Source organism: Emys orbicularis, chromosome 12 (genome assembly GCF_028017835.1).
Source record: "Emys orbicularis isolate rEmyOrb1 chromosome 12, rEmyOrb1.hap1, whole genome shotgun sequence".
NCBI classification, from domain to species: domain Eukaryota; kingdom Metazoa; phylum Chordata; order Testudines; family Emydidae; genus Emys; species Emys orbicularis.
Window position 1 is genome coordinate 4,848,280 of NC_088694.1, and position 16,502 is coordinate 4,864,781.

The following is a 16,502-nucleotide window of genomic DNA, read 5'->3' on the forward strand; positions in this document are numbered from 1 at the left end:
TTGCCTGGCCCCAGTCACGGGTCGAACCCTCGGGCCAATTAACAGGCAGAGCAATGTAAACCTGACCCTTGGCCGTGTTTACACAGACACGCGAGCTTTGTGAAATCCACACACCCCGTCAAGCCAACAAAAAGCATTTAAAATAAAAACGTCAAAAAGACGGCCGGGAGATTCCGAGAGACAGGACCCGGCCGTGACCCTGGGCGCGGCCGGGAGGGGATAAAGTGACCTCTTCAAAAGGGGAGAGGGAGCAGAGTTCAGCCACTTGGGGCTCCCCTTCCCCCCAACAATCCCCCACTCCCCCCCGCTTGCTCCCGACGGGAATTCAGTAGTAAGAGTGAGGCCTGAGTTTGACGATCGAACGGCAGCGCCAGCCCGGTCCGATTCAGCAGCGCCCACAGGTGGCACCGGCGGCGGTGGGGGAGCAGCAGGGGGGATGTGGTGCGGGGTTCAGGGGTGACAGTGTTTTCCAGTGGCCGGGGAACCTGGCTGATGTTCATTGCTAAAGCTAAAAAGTGGAGGTGGATGGTGAGGGGGCATGTGAGGGGAGCGGGAGCTCCGGCCCCCTGGTCCCAGAGACCTCCCCACCTGCTCCAGACAGAGCCAGAGCTCGGGGACCCCCCCGACACCGGTGTACAAAAAGAACTGTTTGTGGCGTTGCCACGGGCCGAGGGTGGCAGGCGCTTAGGACTCCGAGGACGACCGCGAGACGCTCTGCTGCAGCGCTTTGTATATGGCAGAGTTCAGGAAGCGGGGATAGGAGTCTCTGTGCATGAGGGTGTAGATCTGTAGCTGCGCGTCGTCGAAGGTGTGCGTCGAGGGCTCCTGCATCTTCTTGTTGATGACTTCGCGCACCCGGGAATCCAGGCTCACCTGAGGAGGAGGAGGGGAGGAGACAAGGCTGTTAGGGGAGGGGAGGGGCAGCGCTGGGGTCCTGCACCCAGAGCGGCAAAGCCCAGCCTCACTCCCCCCCTTCTGCCAGACTCCCCTGCACCTTGCAGGCCCAGGCTTGCAATGGGCACATGAGGCCATGCGGTTTTCAGAACAGCCCCCCTTCCCCCCGGCCCGCACAGGCCAGCCTTGGCTGAGAAGGAGAAGGTGCTTTCCCCAGATGAGGCCATGGGCTGCACTACTGGAGCCAATGGGGCCTCATCCTGGGCTGCACCCGCGCCACGGCCCTCCTGGGCTCCGGGGACAAGGCTGTGCCGGCCGAAGAGGAGGGTAAGATGGCCGGATGATGGGCAGACTCGAGCCCTGGGATCACCCCGCTGATGGGATCGGCCCCTGCCGAGGTCAGGGCTGAACTGGACCTGACCCTTCGGCCTCAGCCCAAATCTGTGATCACAGAGTCGGGTGGATGAAGTGCAGCAGGGGTGGCCAAGAGGATGGGACAAAGGGAGCAGGAAAGAACTGGGCCCGCGGCTGCATTTGCCAGGCCTGGCTCCTCTGCCTGCTGGGAGAGCGTGCTGGGAAAAGCCCTGCTCTCCCCAGAGGCGGAGCCTTCCCCTTGGCCAGCAGAGTTAGCAGCTCCGAGCCCCTCAGCCAGCCCGGGCCAGCCACAGGCTCTGAAATGCAGTGTAGATGTACCGCAAGTGACTAGCGCCCGATGTGGGCAGTGAGCGCGATGGGGCCGGTAACAAGTGGATTCCTGCCCCGTGGCTCTGGGAGCAGCTGTGTGATGATCCAAGGGGCCCACAGGCCTCTGGAAAACCAGCTGGGGGGGAAGCAGAGCAGAGATGCCACAAAACCCTCCGGTCACCCTCACATCCCTCCTGCAACTCCTGAGGGGAGTAGGTGGCTTTTGTAGTTTTCTGGTGCCCACTTGAGGTTTAAGCCAGTAATGCACCCCATCTCCCATCCATTCACTCAGCATGTTTCTCTCCACCTCAAGAAGGTCACAAGCTAATGCCTGACACAGCCACGCTGTATTCAGTATTGTCTCTGGGCAAGTTCCACATGCCCCTAGATACAGGGCTTCTGCTTTATTGGGCAACGGCCCCAGTATCTGAGTACCCCAAGTCAGGCATACCCGAGATCTGTCCTTTACCTTTACTCTCCGGCTTTATAATACATAGAAGATCAGGGTTGGAAGGGACCTCAGGAGGTCATCTAGTCCAACCCCCTGCTCAAAGCAGGACCAATCCCCAGACAGATTTTTGCCTCAGATCCCTAAGTGGCCTCCTCAAGGATTGAACTCACAACCCTGGGTTTAGCAGGCCAATGCTCAAACCACTCAGCTAGCCCTCCCCCCAGCTGTCTCCCTGACCCAAGGAACAAAGGCTTGAATTACACCTACATTCCACGGTACCCGCTATGCACATGAGATGGCTGCAGGGTTTTGAGTGACAAATGTCTCATGTGCCCTGACCTTTAAAAACCAACACCAAGAGCAAACACGGGGCGGGCTGAAGAGTGAAGACGATGATCTGGGCCAAGCCCAGCTCCAGCAGGGAGTGTTTTAGAGGTAGGAGGTGTCTAATGGCCAGAAACACAAGGTGTGGACCTAGTGATAACAGCATGATCGCCAACTGGGGCTGGGACTAAGGGCGGGGTGGGGGAAGGCGGAGTAACTCTGCTACATGATAGTTTTACCCTAAACGAGTGAGGAGATCTACTGATAACTGATTTAAAATTGATACTTCACATTCGACCAGCGCTTTGAAAACAGGCACCCGTTAGTGCTCAGCCCGCCTCTGCCTTAGGGTGGTGCTCTTGGCATCCCCATTTTATCGCCAGCCACATTTTACCGGTGGGGAAGATGGAGACCAATGTCCTCCAATCTGGCCACCCAGTGGGAGGCCTCAGAGGGCCTGATCCTGCAGTCTCTTAAGCACAAGTGCTAGCAGGATGGGGGGCTAAGTCCACATTTAGGCCGCTAATTAAGAGGCCCAGTTTTCAGGGGTGCAAGCCTGCAACTCCCCCTGACATCAAAGCTCACTGCAGCTATCCATAGATTCCAAGGCCAGAGGGGACCATTGTGATCATCCGGGTTTGACCTCCTGTATCATACAGGCCAGAGAACTGCCCCAAAACAATTCCTGGAGCAGAGCTTTTAGAAACCCAGCCAATCTTGATTAAACAGTTGCCAGTGATGGAGAATCCACCACCACTCTTGGTAAATTGTTCCAGTGGTTAATTACTCTCACTGTTAAAAAGTTAAGTCTTATTTCCACTCTGAATGTGTCTTGTTTCAACGTCCAGCCATTGGATCGTATTGTACCTTTCTGGAGCTGAAGGTGCTTAGCACCTCTGAATTATCAGGCGTCCGCATTAGATGCCCAGACGTGGACTTAGTCTTTACTTTAAGCATCAAGTTTAAAAAAATAATGGCTTAAGTGACCTACCTAAAATCCCAGAGGAAATCAGTGTCAAAGGCAGGCTGATAAAATGGAGATTCCTGGCTCCCAGTCCAATCCCCAGAACATTTTAACAGATTCATGGATTGCAAGGCCAGAAGCAACTCTCCAGTCATCTAGAGCAGTGGTTCTCAAACTTGGGCCACCGCTTGTTCAGGGAAAGCCCCTGGCGGGCCGAGCCGGTTTGTTTACCTGCCGCGTCCTCAGGTTCGGCCGATCGCAGCTCCCAGTGGCCGCGGTTCACTGCTCCAGGCCAATGGGGGCTGCAGGAAGCAGCGCGGGAGGAGGGATGTGCTGGCCACCGCTTCCCGCAGCCCCCATTGGCCTGAGGCGGCGAACCGCGGCCAGTGGGAGCCGCGATCGGCTGAACCTGCGGATGCGGCAGGTAAACAAACCTGCCTGGCCCGCCAGGGGCTTTCCCTGAACAAGCAGCGACCCCAGTTTGAGAACCACTGATCTAGGGTATGTCTACACTGCAATTAAAAACCCGGGGCTGGCCCATGCCTGCTGATTCAGGCTCGCAGGGCTTGGACTATGGGGCTGTTTTATTGGTGTAGATGTTTCGGGCTGGAGCCAGAGCTCTAGGACCCTCCCACCTCGCAGGGTCCCAGAGCCTAGTTCCCACCTCAGCCCAAACATCTACACCACTATGAGTCCGAGTCCCACAAGCCTGAGTCAGCTAGCATGGGCCAGCCACAGGTGTCCAACTGCAGTGTAGACACACCCCTAGTCTGACCGCCTGTATAACACCGGCCATAGAACTTCCCTGGAACAATTCCTGTGTGAACTAGCACAGAGCTTTCAGAAAAAGATCCAATCTTGATTTAAAAATGGCCAGTGATGGGAAATCCACAAGGATTAATTCCCCCCCTTTTAAAAATCTACACTTTATTTCCAGTCTGAATCTGTCTGGCTGCAACTTCCAGCCATTGGCTCTTGCTATACCGTTGTTTGCCAGAGTGGAGAGCCCACTCTCAAGTATTTGTTCCCCATGTAGGTGCTTCTAGCCTGACAGTGATCAGCCCTTAACCTTCTCTTTGTAATGCCATCATGAGCCTAGTCAGGGAGGAAGGATTTCAAACAACTTCCATCCTTTTGGGTGCATTCACTCCCCATCAGGTGAGTCCCCGTTCCAGCTCCTGCCGGAGGCCAACGGGTCCTGAACGGATTTCAGCAGGGGCACTGCTCCAGCAATGGCCGAGGTTGTTCTGTTCTGAGCTGTGAATGGAGAACCAGCCCTTTTTTTTTTGGCCTGTCAGCACCTTTGCCCCGCAGTGGGGCCAGCCAAGGCTGAATGACGTGAGCGTGTGGACTCGCTTTCCCTCACTGCCTCGACAGGGAAGCCCGCCCCAGTTGGAGCATGGCTACCAAGCAGCCTGGAGTTCCCAAGAGCACAGGGGTTCGGGAATCGCCTGTCTGGCCTGCCAGCATGCGGGGAGGGGGCCCAGTACCTCTTTGGGCGAGAGGATGGAGATGTAGTCCTCGTAGATCATCCTGGCCTTCTCGTCGATGGTGTGCTTGTTGCACTCGTTTTTGAGTTCCTCACATGCTAACCAAAAGAGCATGTTTTCCTCGCTGTACTCAGTCCGTAAGAATTCCCGGAACACGTTCCTGCCCGCTGGGTTCTTCATCAGCTTGTCGAACGACTGGGCCCAGCCCTGCACTTCGTCGGGAGTTGGCTTGAGACTGGTTGGGCCCCGGCGTCACCAAAACCAAAGGGGAGTCACGAGAAAGAAAGAAAGGGACAGGAGGGAACAAAACAGGATTATTGTGAGCCTGAGCCACCTGCCTGCTCCGAGCCAACACCCTCTGGTACGCAGCCATGGCAGGCCGGGAGAGGCTCGACAGAGTTTAGAAACTCTCACCCTGTGACCCATCTACCAGCTGCTCCTCTGCACCTGTTAGAAAACCTGCCCACAGCTCTCCCTCAACCTCTCTCTCTTCCAAATGCATCTGGACTATAGAATTTAGGAACCATACTGCAATTGTCGCATTGAATTCTCCAGCTTGATCAGCTCTTCAATCTGCCTAGCATTCTGGGCTTGACTGACACGAGAAGCACTGTGGAAAAGAAAGGGTATTATAGAGTAAGGCACTCTGGCCAGGTCCTCACACGTATTTAGGCTCCCAACTTCCACTGATTTCAATGATTTTCCTAAATACTTTGTAGGAGCTGGACCTTGATGAGTCTAACACTTTCCTGCAATAGTGCTATAACGTACTATTAACACTAGTTGCACCTTTGGTAGCTTTCCTGAAATGGTCACACCGGGGTTTTTCTGTTTGTTTAATTGGCCATTTGACCGGTCGAGAGGCTGTTCTTGATCTCAACTGAATTTCACAGTTTGAGACGCACCATTTTGCTGCCGGGCAGCAACTTCACAGCATTCCAGCAAGCAGTCAAAAAGGGAACGAAGAACGATCACAACCCCCTCTCCCCTTATTTTATCGTTGCAACAAAAGGATTTTGAAGAGAGCACATCTCATCTCCTGGCCCTGCGCGCTACTCTGTTTGTAAGCTCTGGAGAGAAAAAAAAAATCAGCGCAGCTTCTGCAGAATGTCAGTTTAGCACCAAAACGGAAAGCTGCATTTCTTGTTGGTTTCCTTTTCGGACTGCAAGATGGACGTCTTTGGAGTGAATCCCCTATGTGTGTGTGACTGCCAGCCCAGCACATTTGAGCTGTAACCACAGCGCCCCTTCTGTTCTACTCCCTATCTCCCCGGACAGCCTTTACAGTGGTGGGCTTAGGAATTTGTTTTGGAGACATGGAAACAATCAAAACCTCAGAGCTCGAGAAAAGAAGCGGGTCTACGATATCACCACGTGTTCCTCGCCACCTTCTAAACGGCAGCGCAAGAAAGCCACTTGGCAGGAATGTATGTTATAGTTTATTATTACTGTTTCCATTGCATCAGCCCCTCGGGTTCCCCAGTCACGGGCCAGGACCCCACTGTGCTCGGTGCTGTACAAACCCAGGACTGGAGCACACTGAGCGACTACCAGACGCACGTTTAGCAAATTCCTAATTTTAGCTCCCAGATTTCACTTATTAGTTCAAGTCATTGGACTATCTCCAGGAGCTCGGGCTGTTCTTCCAGCAGCAGCAAGGCAATGTACTGAGATGGCAGGATTTAGACTGAATAATGCCCGGCTCTCTCATGCTGCCTGGAGGAAGCTCTGGGGTTTTCATGTAAACTCCACAGCCAAGCATGCTGCAAAGGGATGCCTGCCCCTCTAGACAGGTCTGATTCCTGGCCTTGGGCGGGGGGAGATAGAGAGAAGCCGGCGCCGGCCGACAGCAGGTCCATGCCTCACCCACCCGCTGGGGTTCCCGAGGCAAACGGAGCCTCATTTTGCCAACAGAACGGAGCAGTCCCTTGACTAATTATAAAATCCTTATATGGCAAAGGCTCCCACAGCAGCCGGGCCTGCCACCCCCCTTCAGCCTTGGTATTCCGCGACCTTACGGCCCGAGGTATATTTAGATCACTGCTGGCTACGTTTAGCTGTCAGTTTCAGTGTGGGAAAAACAGGCCTGGAACAGCAGGAGGGTACCACTGCTGTGAGTGTGCCAATCTAGAGGGGAGGGGCACAGCCAGGGCCTACGTAAGCTGGTACCTTCGCCCTTATAACCTCTCCTCCCATGATAACAGGACTCCTGTAGCAGGGAAAGTATTAGCTAGTGCTTGAAATGCAGGCCTGGGAACCAGGAGGAATGGGGTCTGATTCCTGCCTCTGCCATCCACTTGGCTTGTGGCCATAGGCAACAATCCCTGACAGGCCACTTAGCCTCTCTCTGTGCCTCAGTTTCTCCTGTTAACGGGGGATGATCACCAGCAGCAGCACAGGTGTGTGTAAAGCACCAAGATTCTCGGGCAGTAGGTGCTAGAAAAGGATTCTTACTTCATCAGGAGGGGCTGGGCAAAGCCCAAGCAGCGAGTGGTGCTGGTGTCTGAGGCTGGGAGGTGGGGCCAGGGAGCAGAACCACGCTGGCCTCGCCAATCATTATTCCTTCCCCCACTTTTTCAATTTTTGTTCATAAACTGCCCCTCTGAGCCACCCCTCTCAAGCCCTGACACCTGAGCTGCACGCTGCCAGGGAATGGGGGTGCGCCTTGCCATGGGACGGTTCAGTCCATTGCAGCTGGCAGCCTCTTCAGACCGGACTGACTGCACAGTGGCAACAGGAAAGCTTAAAACAAAACAAAACAGAACAATGGGGGGGGGGCAAATAGCCCAGCCAGTGCAAGAGAGACGGCCCACGACACGCAGCAAACATGGGGCGAGGGGCGCACACCAACGGCTGGGGAGGAAATAATACTTTCCGCCTGCTGCCTGCGGCACATCCCCCAGCTCGGCATTTAAACACTCCTCGGCACCTTCAAACGGGAATGAATTCAGTCTCATGAGCACCTTCACAAGTTAAGGACATATTACAATGTCCCCCTTTGGGGGAAACCGAGGCACAGAAAGGAGAAGCTGTGTGTGACCCAGGAGAAAGTTGCAAGCCACTGGCAGGGCAGGGAACAGAACCCCGGAGTCCTGACTCCCTGTTCCCAGGTCTAGCCGCGATGCAGTGGTGCAGATCAGCATGATGTGTGTGCGTGCCAGTGCGAAGGCAGCGTGTGTGATGCATCAGGGGATGGGGCAGAGTCAGGATCCAACACACTCTGCCGGCTCCTCAGCAGACTGGCTAGACAGCAGAAGGGCCTATCTGGCAGCCCGACCTATAGCTGCAGGCAGCCGCCAGCCCACTAGCCATTCACAGAAAGGGTCGGAGTCACTCACCAAGCTTCACAGTTTGGAATGGTCTCCAGTTTGGTGTCTCGAGACGCCCGCCACGCTCGTTCCCGATCTTCGTTCCTAACAAGGAGACGGAAAGGTAGTAAACGGCGCTCAGAGGGAACAGCCGCCCGCTGAGGCCCCTGCGCTGCACCTTTCCACAACGGCACTACAGACCCAGGCTTGATGCGAGCAGTGCACCCAGACAGATCCACCCTGTGCATCTGGCGGCTCCTAGGGTCAGGCTGGCCTTTTAAAACGATCCTGAACGCTCACTCTCTGCTGGAGCCTGGTGCAACTGATCGGGTCTCTCGCTGTCTCTGGATCTTTTGCATAGGCCTGGTCTACACTACGACTTTAATTCGGATTTAGCTGCTTTAATTCGAATTAGCGCTTGACCCGTCCACACAACGAAGCCATTTAATTTGAATTAAAGAGCCCTTTAATTCGATTTCTGTACTCCTCCTCGACGAGAGGAGTAGCGTCAAAATCGGTATTGTTAATCCGAATTAAGGTTAGTGTGGCCGCAATTCGATGTTATTGGCAATTAGATGTTATTGGCTACCCACAATGCAATGCTCTGGAAATCGATGCTACTACGGTAGCTTGGACGCACACCACCGAATTAATGGTGCCTAGTGTGGCCGAATACATTCGAATTTATAAAATCGGTTTCCTAAATTCGAATTATATAAATTCGGATTAATCCTGTAGTGTAGACATACCCATAGATGCTGCAGCCCTTTGTCAGTTCACATCCTTGTCCGGTCACTACCTGGCTTTGAAGAATACTCAAATCCTCAGGAGCCCCCTTGATTAGCCTGTAAACAGTTTACCTTCCAACCACACTTATTTGCTTGTCAACAAAGCCCAGGGGGAAAAGGCCACTTCATACCAACAATGTGACTCAGCCTCAATTAGTTCAGGCTGCTGAATCGCCTCGTTTTGTTACACATGCGGAGCCCTCCAGAGGCAGCAGCTACCTGACCTGTCCCTGTCTGCTTCCTCCCCCAGCTCCCGCAATGCATCAGAGCCCTAAGCTGCCCCCACCTCAGCCTCTACCCTCGACGGGATTTCACGATGGGGTCCCGTGGAGAAAGGCGAGTGCACGTCCCCTGCTTCCACCACTTCCAGCCAGGCACAGGTGACTGCGGGCTGCAAGAAGTCTCTGTTTTGGGGGAGTTGCAGAGCCATATCGGTCTCTGCTCCCCTCCCCCAATACTGAAACATCAACCGCTGCTGCGTCATCTACTGGGCCAGGTTAATTCCGAATGCCGTTACCCACTGCTGTGTGAGACAGCTGCTACGGGGCAAAGTCAGCCCCTGCCCCTCTCTCCTGCCAGCTGCCCACGATCACTTTGCTCTCTGCCAGCCATGAGCATGGCAGCTCCACAAACCGAAACACTTCTGGTTGGTTTGGTTTTGTAAAAGGCTAAAAAACTTCAGCGCTCTTACTGGGCTCTTCCCTCCCTGCTTCAAAGTCATGCGCCAACAGCCCTGGGTGTCCTGGTGTGTTTTTAACTGAGAAGACCCTTTGAGATGCCTGGTTCCTATTGTTATCAGGTCCCCATTCCGCTAGGCGCTACAGACACACATAGTGAGAGATGGTCCCTGCCCCAGAGAACTTACAGCTTGACCAGATGAGACAGAGGCCCAGAGACCTGCCCTCGTTCACACAGCCCCCGAGCGATCAGACCCCACTGTCTCCCCAACTCTAAAATCCAAGCCTCGGAGATACAGGATAGCGCTGAATTACTGCTCTCACGGGCGAGAGCAGTATAAATGCTAAGACAGAGACATGCAGTATTGTTGTAGCCGTGTTGGTCCCAGGATATTAGAGAGACAAAGTGGGTGAGGGAATAGCTTTGACTGCACCGAACTCCTGTTGGTGAGACACAAACTTTTGGGCTACCCAGAGCTCTTCTTGACCTGAAGTTCCCTCGCCAACAGATGGAAAATTCGAAGTGGCAATTACTGAAACCAGCCAGTAGAGGGCACTGCTGCCCCAGGCCAAAAACAACAGAGGAAACACGAACCCAGCAGGAACCACTTACAATAATCACGAAAAAATGAATCCATGAGATTCTAGGCTGGCTCAGTTCTGAAGTCAGTGGCTCAGGCAAAGGGAACAGTGATGGGATTTCAGATTAATCTAGTTCCTGGAAGCCCCAAGCGCACCGAGAGCGGGGTAACCTCTGACGGCAGCCATTTAATACATGCACTGAGATACTCAGATCCCACGGTGATGGGAGAGGGTATATCACCCTAGACAGAGTCAGAGAGAGAAGCAAACGCCTGCATCAATGTCTGACAGCTGCAGCAGGGAAAGCCAAGCTTGGATTTTATGCTTTCTCAGAACCCCAAATTTTCACTGGAGCGAGCCAAATTGGTCTGAGTGAGAAAGGGGGTACAGTACCATGGGGGCTGTAGGTACTGAGATGCCTTTCAAAGGCCTACTCCCTAGATCTGGTGCTGAGAAGTCCTGGCTGCCCTCCATCAATGGGGGTGGGATAAGCACTCACACCTCGAGCACCCCCAGCTGGCGGAAGTCTGGAGCAGCAGCAGCAGCAGCTCAGGTTCTCCTAGCCCTTCGAGCTTGTAGGAAAGACAACAACTTCCATCAGGAAACGACAACAGGACGGACAAAAATCACCTCCTTAGCTGAGCTGGGCGAATGAAACTGGAGCAGAATTGAGTCTGTCTGCACGGGGATCCTTCAGAATGGCCTCGAAAACAGGAGGCTGGCTCATAAAAAGGAGCTTCTTGTGCAGGTTTCATGGTAATGCTTTGCACTTCCAGAGCTCTAAGGACAGCAGCTCACATTGATGAATTAACTCTTAAAACTCCCTGGGAGTTAGTTCAGGCGGATCATCTCCATTTTACAGATGGAGAAACTGAGGCACAAATGTTCTCTGGCTTGCCCTAGATGACATAGGAAGCTGAGCTAGGACTGAAACCTGGACTCCTGACTCCTAGTTCTGCACTTGAACCGCTGCACCCTTTTACTTCTCCATAGGACCATCAGCTTCCTCACAATAAAATGAACACGACCCAAATCTGGATACCTTGGAAGCCCCACCCTGGCAACAGCCATATGAAGAGAAGCTTAAAGCTACGGCCATGAGATGTACTGATGCAAAGCGCTATGCAACAGCTAGGAGAGTGTAGGTCCTACCGATACCAAGTTCCACTGGCTGGGAATTTGCAGGCCAGTCTTTGCCCCTGAGAGCTGCAAGGGACCTGCTCTATGGAAGCAACTGCCCGTGGAAAGCATGCCGCTGACATGGCCAGGAGCACGGCCTCGTTCCCCTGGGAGGTTTTGCTCCAAGGGGTTGGTTTGGGTTTTTCTGAAAGCCCCCAAGTGAAACCCTTGTCTCCCCTCTCTCGCCAGGAAGGGTGCTGTGCAATCGGAAAGCAGCACGCAGGCAGGCAACTTCCCTTGGGCCTCTTGAATTTCACATGCGTGGAAAACCACAACAGGAGCTGCACTTCCTGTTTGCGACATTGTCCCTTCTCTGCTCTTACCAGATTAAGACAGAAACTTCTTCCTTTGCAAGGCAAAGTCTGCACAGCAGGGTGGGGCTCAGAAAACAACCAGGGCAACCTCTCACTTCCTCCAGGGCCCCTTTCTAGAAGGGCACCGAGGCGGCGTGAGAGCCAGGCTGGGCTCTGGCAGCTCTGCTATGGGGGTGGCTGTCAGCTGGTTTACAGCCGCCTGCTCTCCTACGTACTGCTCAGGCCCGTACTGTCTGCAGCCCGGTGCTCCCGCCCCCCCCGGGACATTCACAGCTTAGCATGGCAGAGGTTCGCTCCCCACTCTGCTTTTAAGTTATTTTGTACTGGGTTGGTTTTTTTTGATACATCACAAATGGTTGGTGCTTCAAAGCGCTCGTCCCATCGGAGGAGTTGCCGAGGGCTTTACAGACCTTCATTAATTCTCACAACCCCTCAGCGAGGTAGTTCAGGGCCACGCTTCCTACTTCTGAAATGTAACCACTTCTGGGGTGGAGCTTAGCTGTTGCGTAGGTACCCTGCAGCTGTTTAGGACAGGTGGCGAAGGAAAACGTGCAGGGGAAATTCAAAGCAGCAAAATGTGATCAGCCCAAGTGGACTCTGACCATTAACCCCCTTCCTTTTAGAGACGGTGCCACAGGGTCTCATCCGGACGATAGCACCCCGCACCTCTACACTACGCAGGAGCGCTGCTTTGGTACTGACTCAGAGGGGAGAGTGCCACCTACTGAGTCACCGATACCATCTCCTGCACTGACTACATTTTCCTTAGAAGTCCCCCATGCGAGCATGGTCACAGCCCAGTCCTGCTTAGCTTGCAAAGTCTGAAAAGGCCACGGCAGATAGTTTCTGTGGCTGGAGGAAGCATACGCTGTGCTGTTGTTGTTTTCAACTGGGAAGTTTATTGCAAGAAAAAACTATTCGCTGTATGAATCAACAAGGCCAAAAGTGCCAGGGGCTAAAGCAAGGGTCTGTGTAGCGAGTTTGGGCTGTCTCAGCATGGTTACCCAGGTGTGTGCATACACACATGTACACTGGGGGCGGGGCTTGAGCAGGGATTTCCAGCAGAAGGTAACAACTGGACAGCAGTAGTCACATTGCCTCTGCAACCCTGGGGGTGAGGTGTGGGGACAGCTACTCCGCAAAGACCCCTTTGCGGGTCCACCCACTGTCAGTCTGCCTGGATCAACAGGTCTGGTTTCCGCCTGCAGGAAGCCGCACAGACGGGAGAGAGCCGCTGCGATGGATCTGGGGACTCTCCCTTGTGTGGAAGGTGGCTTTGTTGGAGAACTGTAGTTCACTCTCCACCCCTAGCTGGGCCGAGGGGGACCGGGCACAGTACAGGAACAGCAAGGCCCAGAAGGGAGACAGTACGTGAGATAGCACCTCATGTCTGCCTGTATGGGAAGGAGCTGATACAACCCATCGTAGGTTTTTTTTTTTTTTAATTAATGGAGATATCCTATCTCCTAGGACTGGAAGGGACCTTGAAAGGTCATCGAGTCCAGCCCCCTGCCTTCACTAGCAGGACCAAGTACTGATTTTGCCCCAGATGCCTAAGTGGCCCCCTCAAGGATTGAACTCACAACGCTGGGTTTAGCAGGCCAATGCTCAAACCACTGAGCTATCCCTCCCCCCTTACTCAGTATCTTGCATAGCCAAGACATCCCTAGGCCAAAGCAGGCCAGACTCATCCCTGGAATTAGCCGCCAGCTCCGCTGATCTCGCAGCAGCGGCGATTTTGCTCTGATGAGCTGGGGAGTAACAGTGCAGAGTCTGGGTAGCCATCCAAGGTCAGAAGCCGTCGGAAGAGAGAACGTTGGCCAAATCACATGAGACAGAGCCTCAAACAGCGCAATGGGATCTAGGAATCCCGGCGGACATGGACAGGAGACATGGTGAGGGGCAAGCTTTCGAAGGAGGCACAGGGGGTAACCGTACAGCCAAGTGCCCATTTGCACACACAAGTTCCCAGGCAACCATTGTGCAGTGGGTATTTGTGGGATCCTCCTTCGTGAGAGAGGCTGGGCTTCCAAAGGTCACAGATGCCCCCCCCATTAATCTCCCTCCCCCCGGTCATACAGTGCACAGAACAAATGTGTCCAGCCCACCGGAATGGTTTCCTGCACCCCACCAGCCTCCTCGGGAGAGGGACCGATTCTGGGCCTGCCGTTCAGCGGGCAAATGCTGTTTGACACTGAAAACTAGGGGCATCTTGCTTGGGCAGGGACACTGTACCACTGAACCGTGCAGCAGCTGCTGCCAGCTGCTCTTACAGATGTGTTTACATGGTTTTAAGCAGCTCCCTGCACGACAATGACAGAGATTCTAACCAGGAAGAATCATTATTTCCCCCCTGACCTGGCTAAATAAAATCAAATCACCTGCGTTGGGCATCCTAATCCTGAGCAGGTTGTGTGCAGACATGGGAATAACCAGACCACAAGACTGCCCACCTGCTGGGCTCAGAAATCCAGGCCTGGGTATTTAGTGCGACTGGCACCAGAGAAGCAAATACACCACCTCATGAATCTGTGCTGGTACGAGCCAGGCAGGGGCTCCCTCCCTCCGAATCAGGAGAAGATTGGGGACTATTTTAGGTCCATTTGAAATAGATTATCGGCCCTAGATCTGGGGGACCGAGAGTCTTATCACCTGCATGGGATTTCTGTGCCCCCCTGAAACAGGCACCAGGTTTTGGCCCCAAAGTGTTACTCACACTTCTCCGTGCTGTGCAGTCTGGTAGGGGCAGCACAGTCCGTTGTGGATTTAACAAGTTGCCAAAGAGCGATTAATAGGCCAGGCCTCAAGGATTCCCCGGAGCGCAAGTCGCGTTACACTCCGTTCATTTCAGAAAACTCGCCCCTTTCCTCCATTTACTACGTTCAGAATCTCAGGACAAAAATCGACAAATGCCTTGCGTGAAGGAGAGTGAAAACACACGCACGCACAGTGTGCTCCATGGGGCTCAGATCAACCCGCAGCACAAACACTGGGGCCATCTGCTCAAAATGGTGTTTACAGTCAGTTTTTAAACACTGCACCAATTAGCCTTCAACTATAAACCAAGCGCAAATACACAAATGTCCTGGATGCTTCAGCCCGGCGGGTGGGGGAGGCCGTTCCCACACATGCCCCACAAGCTTCTAGTGGCAGATTAAGAAAAGGCAGCTCTGCATTTTCGGAGGCCTCGACCAACATCACACCCAGCCGGAAGAGCCTGCAGACATCTCCCCCAAAGGGGTGCTCTGGGCTCAGCGCGGTGGGGCATTGGCAGAGCTGTGCAGAGGAAGCTAGCGCTGCTATGCTAGCTTGGCTGTATTGTCATGGGCCAGGAGCGCACTGCACAGACACAGACCACAAGATGGTCCCTGTCTCAGAGATCTTACAATCTAAGCAAAGGACAAAATCACAGACGAAGGGGCCCCCCCATGAACAATACACCTGGCATTTGAGCAACATGGAGCTGATGGGGGAGATTTTGGAACACGACCCACATGGGGATCCAACAATGGTGCCAGAATGGTGGCACAGGTGCCACTCTCCCCACAGGGCCTCGTCCCCGAGACACAGGCAGCAGCGGGTGAGAGGGATGGGGAGGGGGCTTCTTTAGCTCCTCTGGTACTGAGCAGGGCGCAGGACGTACCACGAGCAGCTGCAGCAGCAGCACCAGCAGAAGCAGCAGGCATTGGGGCGGTGGTTGCCAGCTGGTTGCACCGTCGTCGGAGAGGTCTCATGCCGGGACATCGAAAGGGGTCTCTCTGTGGACTCAGGTCCCGTGTACTGAAAGGGAAGAGCACGGAGAGGATAAACGAGCCGTAGGGCCTTACGAACCCCTCCCAGCTCAACTCCCCCACACTTCCTGGAACCCAGATCCCCCCTCTGCTTTGCGCTGGTCGCCAGCAGCACCGCGGAGCTCAGACACCCTCTGGACAGAATGACGAACCTTCAGGTAACAACCAGGCACCTGTACAACCTGGGCAGTTAGCAGCTGGGCTAGAGAGGAAAACGCCTCTTACTCCAGAGGGGTGGGGCGAGGGCGTGGGCTCTTTCTGCCTCCAGAATGCAAAGCACAGACAGGAATCTGGCTGCACAGAACGCCACGCCTTGGGCGGTAGTTCCTGCATTTGCCCTGCTACCTGCTCAATGGCTCACTGGGATTTCTTTAAGGCTCTCCCCTGGCCAGCCAGTCCAAGGATTTTCCTTTACGATGGTTATTTCATCTCCGGTCCCCCAACAGGTCAGATCTCCAGCTCACCTGCTTCCCAGCTTCATACACAGTCGGCATGGGCAGCTTGTATGTTCCCTGCTGGCCCACCTCTGCTCGCCTGTCCTCCCAGGTGACGGTGACTGTCGACACGCCCCCCTAGGGCCTTTGCAGCCTACTGGATGGAGCCTATGAGAACAGAGAAGCATTCCTTAAGCTAAATCCACCTGCAGGCCAAAACAGGGACCCCCCTCTCCTGCAGGCTGGGGACATTTAGGCAGGAAAGAGCCACTGAGAAGGGAGGTGCTCAAAGTTAGCAAGGGCTCGTCTCCAGCACTGGAGCCAACGGAGCACTCCTGACAGCGGTAGAGGGGCAAGAAAATAAAGGATGCAAGGAAGGAAACAAAATGTGAGAGGGAAAGTGCTGCTCCTTTAGGAGTGTCTGTCCAAGCAGCCCCTTCTGCAGTGCTCATTGCTAATGCTTCACTACGCCCTGTGCTGTGCTCCCCAGCTCCGAGCGCCATTGCAGCATTAGAGGAGCCTGCCCACACTAGGTTCTGCCAGTGATTCATGTGCTCCGGTGGGAGCCATACAGTAGATGAGGCCCTGGGGTCGTCCAGCCCTGCCCTGCCTACTCGACAGC

General features: G+C 54.2%; 1 protein-coding gene across 1 annotated transcript; it reads right to left on the reverse strand.

Annotated features, from left to right (window-relative positions):
* Positions 1 to 612: 612 nt before the first annotated feature.
* Positions 613 to 16,019, reverse strand: RGS19 (regulator of G protein signaling 19). Its single transcript, XM_065414486.1, has 5 exons — positions 15,911 to 16,019; positions 15,299 to 15,435; positions 8,146 to 8,220; positions 4,808 to 5,042; positions 613 to 873 (listed from the first exon to the last, which is right to left on the reverse strand). Exons 1-5 carry the CDS (start codon positions 15,938 to 15,940, stop codon positions 685 to 687), a joined length of 666 nt encoding a protein of 221 aa, XP_065270558.1. The 5' UTR covers positions 15,941 to 16,019; the 3' UTR covers positions 613 to 684.
* Between the last annotated feature and the right edge of the window lie 483 nt (positions 16,020 to 16,502).